Source organism: Diorhabda carinulata, chromosome 1 (assembly GCF_026250575.1).
Source record: "Diorhabda carinulata isolate Delta chromosome 1, icDioCari1.1, whole genome shotgun sequence".
Taxonomy (NCBI): Eukaryota; Metazoa; Arthropoda; class Insecta; order Coleoptera; family Chrysomelidae; genus Diorhabda; species Diorhabda carinulata.
The window spans coordinates 32,028,175-32,047,480 of record NC_079460.1 but is presented as its reverse complement, the minus strand read 5'-3'; the positions used below and the strand labels follow the sequence as shown (position 1 = coordinate 32,047,480).

The window sequence follows — 19,306 nt, the reverse complement described above, 5'->3', positions numbered from 1 at the left end:
ACTAATATAAGTAGGTTTTTATAGCATTATTTTTTAAATTTTATATGATTTGTGTATTAAGCTGTAATTTCAATAGATTCGATGTTACTTAAACTTTTTCTTTGATAACTTTGTAATGGTTTTTTTGTTTTAGCAAAAACACTGTTGACTATGAGATTAAGAAACAAGTTTCAATTTTACTAAACTTTTGAAGTTCAAAAAAATATACTCAGTATACATAAGTACATGTATTACTATCAATATGCCAAGTTTTTATTGTTATCTATTATTATCATTAACACTAAATGATTATTTTTACAATTTGTTCAAGGTAATGATTGTCTGTTAATTTTTTCTTTATAAGTATAATTTATTCAATTGAAATCAAAATATTAAAAACAACAAGATTAATTGAACCATCCCTTATTCTAGAAAGCACTTATTGTAGAATCATCATCGATTTTAAGATTTTTCATACATATTGCTTTTGGATAAATATTATTTTCAAAATATTCTTTAAAAAATATTGATACACCGTCAAATGAACTTTAAATTTACATTTGAAGAACAATTTCTGCTATTTTGTTGAATAGATGCAGGATAGGTAATTCAATGTTCATTTGAAAATCATACAGTCCCGCTTCAATGCTGCTGTTTAATATTGAACAAATCAATTGGTTTTTATGTATCAAAAGTAACTATTATTTTTCTACTTTTACAGAATTTGTGAAATATCTAAGAATAAAAAAATTTCAATATTAGTTCAATTGTTATGTATTTGATGAGGATAGTGAAAACATAAAGATAATTCTTTGTGGTAACTTTATCAGATTGATTGGCTGAAGAGTATTATTCTCACTTCTATCCAAAATTCTTGAAAAAATCGAGAGAATATGTGTAAATGTAAAAGTAATCTTTTTATGTAGAAAAATTTAGCTTTTGAATATTTTTTGTAACAAAATGAAATGATAATAATGAATAAGTCTTTAGTTAAAATCAATGTTTACTATAGATAATTTCAAGTGATTTATTTCAATCAAAAACAGTTAATCATAATAATGTAGGCAAGAACTTAAAACTCATAAATGTATGAAAACATTAAACTATTCAAAAATACTTTTGCGTTACACATTGCTTATACATTTACTCTACGATTTTTCTATAATACACTCATCATGTAATGAAATTTTATTATAGAAACCTAACTAACTACAGTCAATTGCAGAAAAACATTAACATTCATTGATTGCTGCATCAATCGAATTTTTGTAGGAAATTCAAATCAAATATTTGCTTGTGCTGCGATTTTTGGTTAAACATAAGACGCTCACTTATTGTTATTTTGAACTAAAAATAGAAAATATCCACCATACTGTTGAAAAAGCAGGTTAATAGTCAGAAATAAACATCTTCCCATTGAGTATAGGAATAGAAAAAAGGTGTTTAGGTGGATATCTTGCAAAAATTGAATAGTACTCTGAGATTGATATAGTTTAAATCAGAATCTAGCCCTTAATAATGTAGAAAAAGGTGCAGTGAGGTTTGAAAAATGAAAAGTATGATAGAGAAACATTTATATGAGAAGGGCAATAGGATTGATGGAGAATGGATGAAAAGAATCAACTAACTGAATTTTTTGGGCTACGATTATAGAAATAAGTGTAATTAGATAAATCACAAAGAATAATATGGTTATGACTTGATTCTGTAATATGGCTATCAGATAACAAAATACAAGTATTTTTGCTTGGAATTATCTCTGTGAAAATAGAAAGACTATTATGAATATGGATTAAAGCGTTTTTTTAATGATGTTTTCGCACTGTTATGGCTTTTTAAAAATGTAGTGTAGAATGACAACGTTTATACATAGGTATTACTCTCATATGCTTACGCTTTTTGCTTCAATTGTTGAAATTCTTGATAAATTTTCTAATTTGAAATGACAGAAACATCAATTCGAATTACTATTATTATAGATATATACAAGGAATATGGAAAGTAGATGAGTTAATACTGTTTTTCTTTATCATGTGAGACTCCTTTTTTATATGTCCAGAACACCTATAAAAATGTTCTTATTTTCCAATCCATTTTCCAAATATTGTGTTTTACATAACATATACCAACCGAGTTTTTTATTTTGTTTTATGTTAGAAAAGAGACATATCCTGTCGTTATAACAGTGACCTGTTTTAATTTTATAGTTATTTGACTAATGTAATAATTAGTGGAACAGTCCTTCTATACTCAGTACTACAATTAATTCTATATTTTAGGCAGTAAACATGTAATGTTTTGTAGTTATTTTTGCTAATTCTTTATTATACACTTTTAATGAAATATTTTCTCATTATGCTTCCACTAATTTCACATCATATATTCATTTGTGAGGAACGAGACAGAAAATATTTAGAGTTAACTAAATATACTGCTCCAATTTTGATTTTTTTTTATTCAATCTCAATGAAAATAGAACAAGGTGAGTTTCAATATTATTTTAATAAATAATGTGTTTTACAAATAATAAACGTACTTTTATGAAATTACATATAAATAAACTTAAATTTTCACTAAACGCTTATATATCGGCCGTAAGTAAAGGATCACTTTTATGAGAAGGAACATATTTTTCTCCTTTTAGAAGAAGTTGTATTTCCTCTAAAGTTTTACCTTTAGTTTCAGGCACATAATATACGATAAATATAGCTATTGAAAAACTTCCTATACTAAAAACGTAAAATGGTACGTGCATCCCATATGCCGATTCCAACCAAATGTATAATTGAACGCTAATTATAGCTCCTATTACGTACATAGCGTCAGCAATAGTCATTCCCATAGCCTTCATTTTGGCAGGAAAAATTTCCGCAGTTATCACAATGGGCACTATTCCTAATCCCAGCTTAAAAGTACAAGCATAGATCATTACTGAAACAATAGGAATCCAACTTACGCTCCTAACATCATAATATGTCAACTTTAAATTGAAGTAGATAGCAATAGAAAGCAGACAAAAACCTGTTAGTACTGTTGAAACCAACAACAGAGCTTTTCTTCCATATTTGTCAACTTGGAAAGATGCCACTTTAGCAGATATAAGCATTATAACAGAAAATACAATGCCAGCATGCGCCGAATCCATGTATATAGATCCAGCTGAATTGAGTATTACATGTAGATTCATCAATATTACACTGATAGCAACAATGTGCTGCCCTCCGTTCAAAACAGTCATTATTAAAATAGCTTTTCTGTTACTTTTTACTAAAATGATATCCTGAATTCTTCCTTTTTCTGATTTTTGTCTTTCTATCGCTCTCGTAATTTCTTTCAATTCTATTTCAACATCTTTTCCCGGTCGGAAATATTGTAAAGATGTTCTTGCTTCATCAGGTTTGTTTTTAAATAACAAATAATAAGGACTCTCCGGCACCCACCAAAATATCAATAATTCAAAAATAAGTACCACTGCTCCTACTACTGGAGTTGTGTAGAATGGCAAATAAGGTCCAACACTATATACTATGACAAATCCTACTAACATCTGCAGGTAAACTATCGAAGCAAGGAAACCCCTAATTTTACTTTCTGCTATTTCAGCAATATACATCGGCATGCTGACGAAAGACATATTTCCAATCATACCGAACATGAATCTGACGACATATAAATATATCATATTATTTGCTATTCCTATTATTATCCAACCGACCAAAGAAGCCAAAGCAGCAAGGAGTAATGATTTTCTTCTTCCTATTTTATCCACCAAGTATATAGTTGTTGGCAGTCCACAAAAAGATCCGACCATAAGGATAGTTTCCAGCCATTCTACTTCCTCTTTCGTTGTTTTGATATGACTTTCCTCACTGACTAGATATGGTAGCATAGGAGCAGTCCACCCATAAGTCATACCATCTGATATCGCAAACAAAGAACCTAAAAATAAAAGAAAAATAGTGAATAGGAAATAATATTAAGTAAATATCAAATGTAAATTTATGTTTCAACAATATATTTCAAGAAGTGTATTGTTTCTAATACAATATATTGGAAAAAAATTCCGTAACAGAAAAATCAATGTAAAGTTTTCAATTAACTTCAGACAATTTACCAGTGTACATTTAAACATAACTTCGCGATAAATTATAAGATAACTTGTTCCACTTGATTCCTACTCTATTTTTTCTATTTTACCACAGTGGGAATGAAGCAGTGAAATATGTCTCTGACTCCCTTTTCTTGTTCATTAGTATTTCTAGGGTCGCTCATATCAAAAAATGAATGAAATTGCAAAATGAAGAAATAATTGTATGTGCTGCTGGTGATCATTGTTCAAGTAAGCAAACTGCCGGACAAGTTAACTTAATTCAGTGAGAGAACTAACCGGAATATTTGTGTGTGAACAGGGTTATACTATACCCTCTTAAAGTTGGGTGGTTAGTAATTAATATTTACCTTGTATAGAAATGAAAACTTGATGTTTTGATAACACTACTTTATTTTATTTTTTTAATATACAAACGTTGACTTTAGATTGGTCGTCGTATCAGAACAACGAAAAATAAAACAAAAATCGTTCAACGTCGAGGCTGAAGCGAGGGTTAAAAATTCAAAAACAATTCTAAACCAAATAATTCACGTTTCCTTATGTAGAACCCAGATAATTTTTACCGATTAGAATATGAAAAGGAGGGAATTTCGTTAAATTATGATATGATGCAAGAACTTAATATACCTAGATGAATTAACATTTGAACGGGTTAGGAGTCACTTCTAACAAATTTTTTAGAGATTGGTTTCAGCAAGACATACTTTAAGTACCATTGTTCCATGTAACTACTATGAATCTTAGTAATAATATTTGAAGTTCTTTTATCCCCCGCATTTTCAGTTTGTTTGCAGCCTTTTCCGACATTATCCATAGTTTGGAGCAGTAGAACACTGTTAGGCGATTAACTGATGAACTCTAGTTTTCGCTGGATAATATTTTGGAAATTAGCACAGTTTTTATGGCTCCTTGCTTTCTTTGTTCCACCTCTTACAATTTGCACAGTTATAATACATATAAAAATGTCAATTTAGCGTCTGTTGCATCACTATTGTTTCTAAAAAACCATTCAAGCAGTGGCGTAAAGTACTCCTCCGCGGTGCCACGGGGACGCGGAAGTGGAGGGCGTCGACGAAAGACTAGAAATTAAAATAATGTAGAATGCTCTATAATACTAAGTAAGAAAGCTTCCTTGGTGTACTAAGAATTGAGCACAAAAGAGCTAGAGCTTTATATCTAAACAAACTGGCGGAAATATTATCTCCTCAAAAAAACTAGACAAAAAGTGGTTTGAGTATGTAGCTATAGGCTACTTTAATTTAATTATTTATTATAAAAATACTAGTGTTATTTCTATTAAAGATCGTGCCATAAGTTATTAAGTTTATACGATCTAATCTCGAAGACAAAAAATGGTTATGTTTTAAATTTTCATTCATGAATTGGATACTTTCATATCCTTAATTCATCTGAATATTCTACCCACATATGTTATTTGCAATTAAATATTTTATCATCTATTATATAAATGACCAAATATGCACATTGTCGTAAGACATTAAAAAGCTATATTAGAATTAAGTGGAAACAGTATATCCAGTTTTGTGTTGAATTCGTCAATTATTTTATATTATAGTAGCTTGATATAGACAGTACGGTCACATGAGAGTGGCCGCCGTGTTAATCCCATATACGTTACAAAACAAAATATTTTCGTATTTTTTTTTAGTTAAAAAATATTATTGAGCACTTGAAAAGTTTTTAATTAAGTATCCTATAATATAGATTACGATTTCATAAGCGTTGTTATAAGAAGAACAAATACTAAATTAGCCGAGTTTGGATTAAACATGGCGGCAACTCTTATGTAGCAACGCTATCTCTATCAAGCCACTGTAATATACTTATGCTGCCAGATCCATTTAAGGCTCTAAACTTTAATCACAAATCTGATTTAACCTTCGACCATCTTTGTGAAACGTCCATAAAATAGGTGGTTTATGGCTTATGATTCTGGTTTCCTAAATAATCAAAGTATGGTTAAATTGAGTGATTTTGTTTCAACAGAACACGGAATAAAACTGCAGTCTGATATTTATTTTATAACTCTTTTATTAAAAATAGTTTCTGGGAATTATATGAGAGTAATAACATTCCACCATACTAGTGAGCGTTAACATAACATTCTGAATAGAGTTTGTATTATTTAGAAGGTATAGAATTTCACAACATTTGTGGAAAAATATGAAAGATATTTTCAGACAGGCATTGTTTAAAGATATATATTTAATATGTGGACAAAAATCTAGTCTATAATAATTAAAACACTACATTAAGAAACTGCAATCACTTACGTGGTTGGTAATAGTAAAATATATGTTGCTTTCCAATTTATTTCCTATTATTTGTGCTCGAAACCCATGGGCTCTACGCTCATGAGATTATTACACAAGAATTAATTGGAATAAATTTCGATAAGTTTTGCTTCAACTGTCTATTTGAAAACATTGCCTTGTCCGAAATACAAAATACTTGAATAACTAAATATAAAATACGAATACTATGGAAGCATTCCTTTGAAACTACAATTTTTACTATATATATCCTTCTTAAGCACTTTCATAATGTTCTTTATTAAGTAATAATGCAAATTCCCAATTTGTCTCCGAATTCGTAACGTATACAATATAACATTTTTCATGCAAAACAAAAACATAGTTTTTCAAGTAGATAATGTAATTACATTAAATTCGGAAAATATAATTCGTAACGTAATTTAGCTCTAACTCGAGAAAAGCAACTGGTAGTTAGTTTAATCGCAGAAATTATATTGTCAAAGATGTTATTAAAAGCAAAAATAAAATTACTGTAGGTAATACTTATGTATAATAACAGGTAAAATAGGAATACGTAATTTAACATGTTCACTCAAGCTTTCCGAATTTAATGAATTACTTTGTTTTTTTTTCTTGGATGTGACTATATCGATTAAACTCCTTAACAATAAAACACTAAACAGATGTTCGTAAAATCTTGGAATTTGTTTCTATTAGTAATAGAGACTTAGTCTCTTGAAAAAAATATCAATAAATTTTGTTATTAAATGTTTATGATAATAGATATTTTTAAATCTTTGTACGTGTTTTTTTTACCATTGACAGAAAACACTATATTCATACAGTAAAAGTACCAAAGTTTGATCAATGGAAAACAAAATGTGAATTATGGATTCAAATATATCGTATCGTTTTGGAAATGACTGTAAAGGTTTCCGAGGATACTGGCCGCCAACAAATAAACCGCGAATCAGAATATTTCCGTCAACATCAGACTTGTGAATGTGCTTAGTTTGAACTTTGAGCATTTCATTCGGTTTGTCCTTGCAAAACATGCTAGTTATGTGTTAACCACTCTATTACTCAGTTGTGCAAAATGCATGTTTCTATCACCACTTTTTAGATTTTTTGGTTCAGAATTCAAATAATAACAGTAATAATTCTGAAAAAAATCATACAAAACATACTGATGAATACATACAGACGATAATATAGATGATAATACTGCTAAAAATATAAATTCAGTGCAGCAATGAAGCTACACCAGAAGGAAAAGAGATCGACCAAAACGTGAAAGGAGAGCAACCTAATAACAAAAATGGTGTCAAAGACCGTTTTAAGAAACCTCTTATACTCGGTTATCTAGACGATTTCATATGTTAGATTCGTTTATTCATTTATAACTAATTCAACAATGTCTTTTTTCTAAAATGGAAAGTAATTAATACTATAGGTAATTAATCCATATGATTCAAAGTATTAGGCATAACATTATCGATTCTATTATCTCCCGTTTAACCACTTCATAACAAAATAATGGATAATAATTCTTTTTAGTGAAAATATATTACTGATAATGTATACTACAAGATTTACTCACTAACAGGCATATTATTAAATATATATAAAAGTGCTCCAATATTTTTACTCGCGATTTTACTCATGACAACATTGATTTCATCAATATCTTTGGGGTCAGTAGAAAAAATAATAGATCACAATAGTAAGATAGAGATACACCACTCATTGGGACTGCTTACGTAGGTCAGCTTAACATTCTGTAGCGTATCTTTATGGCTATAAAAGGAATGTAAACATAAACATATTGCTGATAAAAACAAACTGAAATTCAAACAAATTATATGAAATATTGAAGAAATCAAAGTAGATAATATCTTTAGGATCATTTGAAAAGTTCCCGGAGTGTATATTTTAACGGCTTCTAAAAGATTTATTTTTTTGTGATTTTATTTTCTACATGTGAAATTTCGAATTCTAAATTGAAATGTTTGTGATAACAAATGATTTGAGTAATAAGAATTTCCAATTCATTTATCAAATTTTTGAGAGAGAACTGCGTTTTTTTTATTGGTCATGAGAATTGAGTGAAAATTGGAAAGATTAATAGGTAATACTTCAACTCTTATTGTCCCTGTTCTAATAAACTAAGTTAAGCCTGTCACGTAAGTAGAATTTGTGGTTAGCCTCAAAACGGATAGGAGAAATTACATACTGCTGCCGTTTATATCAGAAGTGTCACAGGAAATTTGGTAATTGTGTAGTACGCAGTGCAATCTATGTGTTCTTAGCTTAACATAGAAAGAAAAAATGTGATTATTTCTCCTTTTATTTCCCAACACTTTTCAAATCATCTGACTAAATGTTGCTGTCAAATTTTTCACCCCTAAACTCAACCTTCAGCTGCCAATCAAGTGTTGAATTTGAAGTAAATATGCGACCCAACAAATCCACCTTCACTTTTGCGGTCACTGCCATTGACTCATCTTTTCCAGTCAACGGTGGAATTTTTGACTTCATTATGTCGTTCCTTACAATCATCTATGGACTGCTTGCAGGTATTCGCCATTTGCGATAAGCAGAATTTACGTTGTTATCTGCTCTAGTGCAGTTTTTATGAAACCATGGATTGTTGTCTGCAAAGCCCTGGAAGGCATACCTGCCAAGATCATTTCCGAAATCTTTTTTTCACACACTGAAGGATTATTGGAATTGAAGCAAACATCATTCCAAGGAAATTCTTTAGGTGCTTCCATTTGGCCGATCTGTAATGCCAAACTTCACGTAGTCTCGGTGGATCCTGAGTTTGGATTTCTATTTTACACGTTGCTGTAATTAGTTTTTGATATAATGTTCCGAGTGGTGCATGTACGGTTGCGTTCTACAGATTAGGGTCTGTTGTTAGAAACAACTCTCTAAGAGGATAGCAAAGTTACCATCTCGATCGGGGACTCTAGTTGGTTCAATGATAAGTTGGAACAGCACACGACTGTTGGCAAAATCCTCAGCTTCCCGCCCCGCATCATCAGTTTTGTTCAATTCAACTAGCCTGACGTAACGAACATTAGTCAATAAAACAAAATCTGTGTTTGGATGGTTTAATTCCAGGTAATCGATTTTATCGGCAAGGTTTAAGAATTTTGTTGTTCTTTGAGTAGTTATTTTAAACTACATAACATCGAATTCTGAAGGCTCAAGATTCTCTTCCCGCTGGCAAGATATGTCGTCCCTAACGAAGTTATACCTGAATCGAGTATGTAAGGATATACAAGGTGAGAATTGTCACTGACTCATAAAGGGCATAAATATTTTTGCAAACGCACTCTATTTACTATGTGACGCCAAGAGCTCATGGACCGCAATACGCATTAATCGTATTCAAGAACAATTGTATATTCTCCAAGAATATTAACTATTGAAAGAATAGCTGACTTTGTATATTGTGTTAATTAACAATATTTTAGACATTTAATTTATGATGAAGCTAAATATTTTGAGCTGTCTTATTTATAATAAACTATAACAAAGAAAGTAGTTTCTCTGTTTTCTGCTATGCTGATCGGTTTTACCCGCAATTTAATGTATCTGTAATGTAGAAAAAATATTTAATTTCCAAATTTCCAAACAAACGAACGTATAACATATACTAATAGATATTTGTTAGATAAGCACATACGAATAATATTCAAGCGATGTTTCTCTATACAACAATTATTTGAATAATGGTCTAGAAATATTTTAATGACTTATTTTGCTAGCATGAAATGTATCACAATATAGCAAACAATATTTTATAGATAATAACAACAATGATATCTCGATTATTCAAGGCTTTCTATAGCAATTTATGATATAGGATTTTCGGCTTAGAATAGGTATACTTGATGGTTTTCTAAAAAAGAAACCAATAATAGCCCGACTCTCAAACTATATCACTCCATCAATGAAAGTTTATATTAGACTACTGGTATTATCTTACAATAAGAAATTGAACACCTAGTCAAATAACAAAAATTTTTACGCTCAAGGGGGTTGAAGGTTAAGCTTTTTGAAAATTTAAAATAAGAAAAGGTATCAAAATAAAGAATTTATTTTGTAACCTTATAATATCTATAGAATAGACTTAGAAAGGTCTACATATAACAAAAGGTACAGTTGGAATATGAACCAATTATTTTGCAAATTTTATTGCTCGAAATATACCAACATGAGCCAATCCTGACAAGGGATAATGAAAAAATAAACCAAACTAATACCCACTTACCTTCCAAGTGAAATGCAGATTGAAATGAAAAGTGTTTTTAAGATGTTTAGTTATGAATTGATTTTGTTTCCATAATTCAATTGTATGAGAAAGTATACATGTTTCCAATAATATTTTTAATTATATAGAGTGATCAACAATTGCTAAGGATTATAAGTATTCTTAAAACTAAATATCTTTCTTTTTTTCTATTCTATTATCTATTTTTACAGAAAATGTACAATCATACACTGCCAATCGTAATTTAAATAAACCAAATACCAATAAATTAATGAAACAAAATTTTTAAATAGAATAAATAATCGTTAATAATCGAGAAAGCATAATAATGATTTAATAAACAAAATTCGTCGTCGTCGTCGATTCACCCCTAGCACGAATGAGGCTTCTAACTGTTACACATATTCTGAATCAAATAATTAACAAACATTTTGATGTAAATTTGTTCAATCTTTGTATGACATCTTCTGTTAACTCATCAATCGTATCTTATAAGGTGCTCCAATCACAATTACACTTTCACGGTAAACAGTTACAATTACACTATATTTACGTTCTGTCTCTGAAGACGATAACTTGGTTATCGAAACACGCGTCAGACAGTGTAATTATGAGTATTGGTGTAGTAAGTATAAACAGTGTGTTGAGTAAGGTGTTCGTCTGTATAGACATTGCGGCCCAGACATTTTTTTGCAGTTCATTTCTGGGGCCGGGCAGACCAACTGTGGATGTAGTGCCCTTAAACCAGTCATATCTGACTTTTTTTCAGTTTCGTTTGAAATTATTGTGTCATTGGCGTTACGCAATGCCCTATTGATGCGAGAAGCACAGTAGGTCGACATTTTGCAGTAACACGCTGGCAACGGTCATCAACTTGAGTTTGGTAGCTTGTTGCCGCCGAATGTGACCAAACGAAGTTGCATAATTCGCATTCCATGTGCGACTTGTACAATTTCTATAAAAATTAAGCGTTGGGAAACTTGACGTTACGGGAAACATCTGAGTTTTGTTTTAAAACTTTTTCCTAAAGGTGATACAAACAAACGAAAAAGGATAAGGACAAAATCAAATTAGTTTTATGTCTGGAACAAGTGAGATATAAAATTACGTTTATCAATAATTGTTAAGCAAAGTATTGTAAATGGACATCTGCATCCAATATTCACCTATTCCACAGATTTGGAATAAATTGAATATGAGACTTCCTTAGAAGTATTGAAAGGATCTCCGAAACTCAATTGAATTATTACCAGCGATTTTGACGGAAAATTACTATAAAATTCATATTCAATCGACGAACAGATATTCTAAAACTTTTATTTCGATGAATTATCATGATAAGTGGAATTCACAAGGTTACAGAAATATTATTTAATTTTAAATTTTATCAAAGTAAAATTATTCAGTACTTGAAGAAACATGCACCAATGGCAAGAGAATCGAAAAATTTTCCAAGAATCTAAAATATCTTTGAGGGAATCTATCGTTTAAGCTACAAAAACATATTTGTACATAAGGCAAAATAATTTGACGAGAATATTGAGCTGACGCAATAGATAATAATTATAAGCGAGTATTTTTTCTTTAATATAGTTAACTGCAAAGCTTTTATCTTAATTTCTCGTACTTTTATTATTGTCATTGTCAGAGATATTTTATGGAAGTTAGCGGTTACATGTTGAATTTAATGTAAACTCAAATCGTCAGTACATCCCAGGATTTCAATAATCCCATAAAAACGATTAAAAATTCGTATACACAGCAATTGATAGAAATATATAGAACAGGCAGTATTTACTGCTGCATAGATATAATATTGATTCCAGAAAAAGTGTATTTCATGCGTGAAAGCTGTAGTGAGAAATTTAGCGTATTTTCTGCCCTATTTTCAAGAATTGAATTTAGAACACTCGAGGGTACAGAACTAGAAGGAAAATAAGAAATGTATGTAGAAAGGAACGGTGGAGTTGAACGTATCCTAAAAATTTGACAGGAATTTGAGTTATTTATTCATATCTTCTGTCTTCTTTAATGAATTTTAACAACTACTATCTGCTATTATTGTTTTATAATTGTGCCAGCAGACAAATTTTGTTTACATTTGAAAAAAATCATGCTAATATCTTCTTGCTCGTTTTCTGAATTCCAACTCCCTTTGGGATGCACAAAATCCTTATTAACTTTTGAAACTCTACAAATGTTTTTAAGTGAGTAGCAGTGCGTTGTTGTTTCCAGTACTAGCGGATGTTCCATTCAATTTGCACACATCGTTCTGTATCCCAAAATATTGCTCATATTGCCTCTTGAGAACACTAGGATTTCTACTAAATCTCTCTTAGTTACTCCACGCTCTTATATAATAATATTCTTCATTTTTGATGTTTTTTGGTGTCTTTAAAACTTTTATGATAACTTGTATATGCATCTTTTCTCTGCCGGAATTGAAGGAAAATAATGGAACGTGCCAACTGTGAACGGATGAAAATGAATGAAGTACGAATGTGTTGATTGATTTGAATGAAGACGTAGTACCACATTTAGAAAATTGAAACGAGGAATTTTATTGAAATACAGAGCTTATTAATAGACTTTTGGAACAAAATATACAAAAAATTAATTGTGGACAGAAAGAAACCTCTAAAGCAATTTTCACTACAAGAGTGAATTGAAGACCATCCAAATTTTTCTTACATTTACCAATTCTTACGTGGTGTATATCTATCTATCTATCTATCTATCTATCTATCTATCTATCTATCTATCTATCTATCTATCTATCTATCTATCTATCTATCTATCTATTTATCTATCTATCTATCTATCTATCTATCTATCTATCTATCTATCTAATCTATCTATCTATCTATCTATCTAATCTATCTATCTATGATTCATTTCTAAAAATTCCCTTTTTCGTGTACTAGATTCTGTAATTGAATTTATGTTTATTTGATACTTCATTCAGTATTTAGAAAATAGTCTAAAAGGTCATCATACATTAAAAAAATAGAACTGCATTAACCAACTATGCAATATTAAAAAACATAAATTCGTTTATAAAGATTCAAAAATTCTTGAAACGGAATCTGATACACGGGAATTTTTAGAAATGGTTTACATTCATAAGAACGAAAAAGCTATAAATGATAGAAAAGATCTAAATAATTTAAGTAAACTTTATAGTTCTATTTTGTAAATTCTAATAAAACTACAAATAATTTAATTGATAACTGCTATATATTTGAGATATAGGGACCAATGAAAAATTAATTTTTCTTATTAGAACGAAGTTCTAAGTTGATTTTATCCTTATTTTGATATTCATAATGAAGGTGATTTATAGATCAATATAAATAAGCAAATTGTCAGTGTCAATATCATATTTTGATAAAGACTTAAAGAAAAGTCGAAACGTCAAAATTTATCTTTTAAAAATTATCAAAAAAAAACAGAAGAGACTTAAAATCAAGAACATTTAGATATATATATATATATATATATATATATAATTCACGATATATGAAAAGTAAAGACACCTGATATTCACATAATTGATGTTATCTAAATTATCTGAGATAAAAAAAAATTATATGCACGGAAAGAAAAAAGGTACTTAAAAACTACTACTACGTATCTGATTGTATTTTTGACTTGTACATTTATTTATGAGAAAATTATAATTAAATGTAAAAAGTCTTTTAATAAGTGGAAAAGTGAAAACACTGTATATAGAAACTGATCGGCAGACTTATTGTTATGAATGGGAAATGCAATGAATTATTCAACTATTATCATTTATGTTTAAAAAAAACTATGAAAAATAGTTAAATAATAAATCCGAATGGAAGCCCCCTTCTATTGTACATTTAAAAATAAATATTAGGATAAATTACTGAATGGATATTGTTCTTCAAATTACATATACCTCTAGAACACCAATCAATTTCAAAACAAACTTGAAAAACACAACCACGATTTAAACAAAACTAAGTAAATATTTACCACTAACTGAAGCTAGAAGTTGGGTAAAAGTTCCGGAAAAAATGCTTTTGCCACACTGTTTTTCCATGATTAAGAGTGTGGTTTTGCTACGATATTAATAAAAGTTTGATTAAAACTGTACTTAATTCACAATTACCGACGCACGCATATATGTTATGTATATAATATTGAAAGCAATTAGAAGATATCGATCCGATCCTTCGTTCGACTTAAAAAATATTGTGCACTATTTCAAACAATTATCGATAACCATATGCAACATAAATGTCTGATTGGCTGTTTAAGTATACATCCTCTTGTTTAATTCTATTGTTAAACTTGCAAGGAAAACGTTTTACTGACGACGCGAAAGTGTAGATAACTCATTTTTTGCTTCTTACATATTGGTAGTCTAAAAATAATACAATGTCATTTTAAGGAACGGACTACCGGGTGCTCCAATAAATGATTAATTTAAGTCCAATTTATCATGAATAAAACATAATATACATGACAAGCTTTCTAAATAAATCGATTTATTGTTTTCTCCAAACATATTGTTGCATCAATGTATTTATTGGGAAAGGCCTCTGTCAAGATAGTATTAAACATTATACTGCATATAATTTGAGAGAAAAAATTTAAAAAGAGATAGTGGTGAATACTTCCTAAATAATGTATATAAACGGTTATCTCTAGGCCAAGTGCAAGCAAAATTATCAACGTATAAATCGAAAATTAGCTTCCAACTTTTCCAAAATTTTATAATTCTTCAAATAGAAATATTACAAATTGTTATAATAATGGTCCTAACATTTTTGAATCCAATTTCTAAATCCAACTTTCAAATTTATTAAATGATGTATACAGGGTGATTCATTAAGAATGTCCAATCTCTGAACTGTAGATTCTAGACCTCAAAAGTCCACGGAAAATAGAAGAAGCCGCGGATGTAATTAAAAATAATAGACAAGAATTATTTGATATTAAGAGATCTTTACGCATATCGGATCATAAGGTGTATTGAAGTAAATGGTGGGCATTTTGAGCATTTGCTTTGAAGTTTTTATTTTTGTTTACAAATTTGTTATTGTTACATATTTAAGGAATAATAAAATTTTTTTAAAAAAAAATTAAAATTTATTGAACTTTTTAGAAGCAAATAACTCGATAACCGATTGAGTTACACGAATCAAAGAAGAGTAACTTTTTTTGTCGAATTTAACGCTTTTGTAAGTTTTAAGTTTAGCCCAAAAAAGTTTACTTTGATTTAATTAACACAAAAAAGTGTAACTAGCGCCCTCTATTAGCAATATTAAATTAGAGTGCAAATTATGATTCCTCATGCCAAAAAACGTAAAATTGCTTTAAAGAGAAATTGTGAAAACAAAAAATTATTGCGAAAAGCAAAATTTAAATTTAAACTTTGAACACCCCGTATCTCGGAAAATAACAATATTTGCATAAGGCATGTTGAGCAGAATCATCATATTTTGAGGTCTAGAATCTACAGTTCAGAGATTGGACATTCTTAATGAATCACCCTGTATATAAAAAGAGCGTTAATACCTCAAAATCGATGATAAAAGATTTGTCAGTATTCATAATCACATTCGCATTGAAATAAACAATTTTGATGAGTGATAAGGGACAGTGAAGTGTCCCAGCCTCGTTGAGGTGAAATATTTTGTGGAAAGTTTACAATATCATATTTATTGGAATGATTCGCAAGTTGCTGGAAAATATAGGGTCAGAAAAACAGTTTTATTGACGATTAGCTTTTATTTTATTCCTTAATTGATCATAGTATCTGTGTACCTCTTCTTGAATATGTAGTTTACCATTTTTCAGTTTTGTTAAATTGCCAGTTATCTAAACATAGAACGATATCAATTGATGTTTATATATCTTGTGGAACTAGTTGATTTCATATATCATTCTGTTTTTATGTAATTGTTAATTTTAAACTATGATATAAATAGTTGAGGAACAGGACTGAAGTTAATCATCAAAACTTGAAACATTTTTCCTTATCATATATACAAGGACTTTCCCAACAACTCTTATTCTAAATAAATATGATATTGAAGTCATCATTGAAAACAAAAATCTATAATGCCCAAAAACAAAAGTAATATTATAACATATTAAGTACATTTTAATAATTGTGTGTGTATTAGGAATATAGATTAAAAGGTCGTCAGTACAATTGAAAAATCAGACTGCATTAACAAACCTTGAAATATCAACATACTTTCAATCATAGAAATTGGAAATCTAGAGTCGGAGTTGAATACACAAATTTTTAGAAATGGTTCGAATACGTAGGAACGAGAAAGCTGTCAATGATAAAGTAAATGTAAATTAAAATGTAATTACGAATAATATAAATAAAGGCTACATATTTTTGAAATGTAACAACTAAGAAATTTTTTTTAGCTGAAACAGATTTTTATTTTGTTATCCATGTTATTGTCATCTATTGATTAATATAATTATACAAATTGTCAATGCCAAGCCATATTCTGAAAAAAAACCAGAATAGGGCAAAACAATTTTACCTGTTTCTAAAAACAAAATTTATAAACATAAGCAAATGTGTAGGTGGAAAGGGCAAAAGCAGAGCAGCATTTTTAAATCAGTGAAAGTGAAAGTACAAGTATGCTTATACTTCATTGTATTTTTTTTCAAAAATATTAAATGTCTCAATTCATATTTAATACTTCTTTCTAATTCAGAACGTATTTATATCAGATTTTTAATCAGCTAACATGATTATTGAGATGTTTTATTTGCTGAAAATCAACAGTCAAATAATTCTGGCATTCACAAACTCAAGTAATCGTCAGTGTAATGCTAAATCAAAACACTAATCATTTCATATCTATAAAACTCTAATTTTGATCTGAATGAAAATCAAAATAGTTGTGAAATTATAAGGTCATTTTCTCCAATCGTATCTTTGTTAGAATATTTGGAAGTGAACATATTTGAGATCCTTTAAGCAATGTAAAACAAGTTGAATGTCTATTAAGTATTGTTTTTTAATATGAACAATACCGTTGAGGCAAAGGCTTGGCTTGTAAATTATTATAGTGGCTCTTCTCCAAGTAAAACATAAATCTTTGATGCCAAGTTTAAACGTGGCCCTACAAGTATCGATGATGTTTAGCAAACAGGAATGCAAAAAATTTGATTACATCAGAATATAAAATAAAACACTTCTGAAAATAGTGGCGAAAAACCGCAAAGTAAACAAAAGCTGGTAGCACTAAGGTGACATATAAGCTTATAAGATAATAAAACAGTCTTAATTGAGCTGAATACCATGTCACTGTAGAAATTGTAGACAAAATGAATTAAAAGCTTACAGAATGAATTTAATCTTCTTAATTGAAAAGGAAAATAATTCAAGGATACACAATTAGTTTTAGCTGCACACATACAAGCACATTTTTGGTTGAATGTGGCTTTTTGTTCAACGTATTTCTCTCTATATCAGAAGAATATTATCAACGTTTGATGTCACTTGTTCAACAAGTAAAAGCTATGCAACACTGTACACTCGTCTAAAAAATTTTAAAAAGTGACTGAAGTAAGCGATTGTAATAATGTTTTGGTGATATTAATGATTGGATGTTCAACTGTCGACACAATAGTCAATCTACTGGTGCATTCCTTTAAGCACTCACGACAATCATAACCTAACCTAACCAGAATTTGCTACCTACTTAACAATCATATTTTTCCCAGTCCATAGTACTTTTACACCAATGAAGCTCAAATCCATTATATTAAATTAAATTAATGATTTCTATTGTAACTGTAGTATACTATAGTATATTTATTACACCACCATTTCTGTGTTTGTCTTATGTAGATAGTGAAATAATTTATTTCAGTTTTATTTTAGTTCATGTACATTTCTTCATATGATGAATATATGATAAGTAAATTTGTTTTATTCATTTATATAGAATAAATTCTATGAATATAAGAATCATGCAATATTCATTTCACAACATTAATTAGATGCTAAAAGACTATATCTTATACAAACAGTCTCATTTTAAAATTATTTATTACTCCTTAACGTACCAATTTTTATTTATTATATTTAATTTATTTTCTCAACTATGAAAATTAAAAGTTAGTATTTTATTTGTGCTGGTCCCTTATTCAAGATGTAGTGTTGTATGATCATTGAATTTTACTGAAATATAAAATTATATATTATAATATACATTTCATATTGAGAAATCAGATAGATTTCAATAGATAAGAATAATTTTCTACATCTTCCCAGTTTTGGAAGTGTAAACTTTTATCCTGTATATCTCTCATCCAAATTAACTTAACCTCGATTTGAATGATTATTCATATCTTATAAGTTCAGACAGCAACGTTAATACAATGCGCTGAATTTGTCAACCAAATTATCATAAGCAATGAGTTGTGATTTTAAAAATGTTGTAATTTCATCTAATGACGGAATAAACTTGGAATGTAAAGGTTAATTGAGCTGTAAAGCGCTATTATAAGTGATAGTACATCCCTAAGACGCAAATTTTATGACCCTTTTATCTTATGAAGAACCACGCATATATATATATATATATATATATATATATATATATATATATATATATATATAAACCCCCATTTTTGGATTAAACT

General features: G+C 29.2%; 1 protein-coding gene across 2 annotated transcripts; it reads right to left on the bottom strand.

Annotated features, from left to right (window-relative positions):
- Nucleotides 1-2,462: 2,462 nt before the first annotated feature.
- On the bottom strand, nt 2,463-15,048 carry LOC130895533 (facilitated trehalose transporter Tret1-like). Of its 2 annotated transcripts, none has more exons than XM_057802888.1 (2): nt 14,651-15,048; nt 2,463-3,918 (listed from the first exon to the last, which is right to left on the bottom strand). In XM_057802888.1, exons 1-2 carry the CDS (start codon nt 14,715-14,717, stop codon nt 2,561-2,563), a joined length of 1,425 nt encoding a protein of 474 aa, XP_057658871.1. In that variant the 5' UTR covers nt 14,718-15,048; the 3' UTR covers nt 2,463-2,560. The 2 variants fall into 2 exon arrangements, with proteins under 2 accessions (XP_057658871.1, XP_057658878.1); XM_057802895.1 differs by having other exon boundaries at nt 14,574-14,677.
- Between the last annotated feature and the right edge of the window lie 4,258 nt (nt 15,049-19,306).

What these genes read in the sequence shown, in the direction of transcription:
- LOC130895533 (XM_057802888.1), bottom strand. Translation starts at nt 14,717, where the DNA reads ATGGAAAAACAGTGTGGCAAAAGCATTTTTTCCGGAACTTTTACCCAA. An exon ending in ACTTCTAGCTTCAGTTAGTG is followed by an intron (nt 3,919 to 14,650) that starts GTAAATATTTAC and finishes TTTTATTTTTAG; the next exon opens with GTTCTTTGTTTGCGATATCA.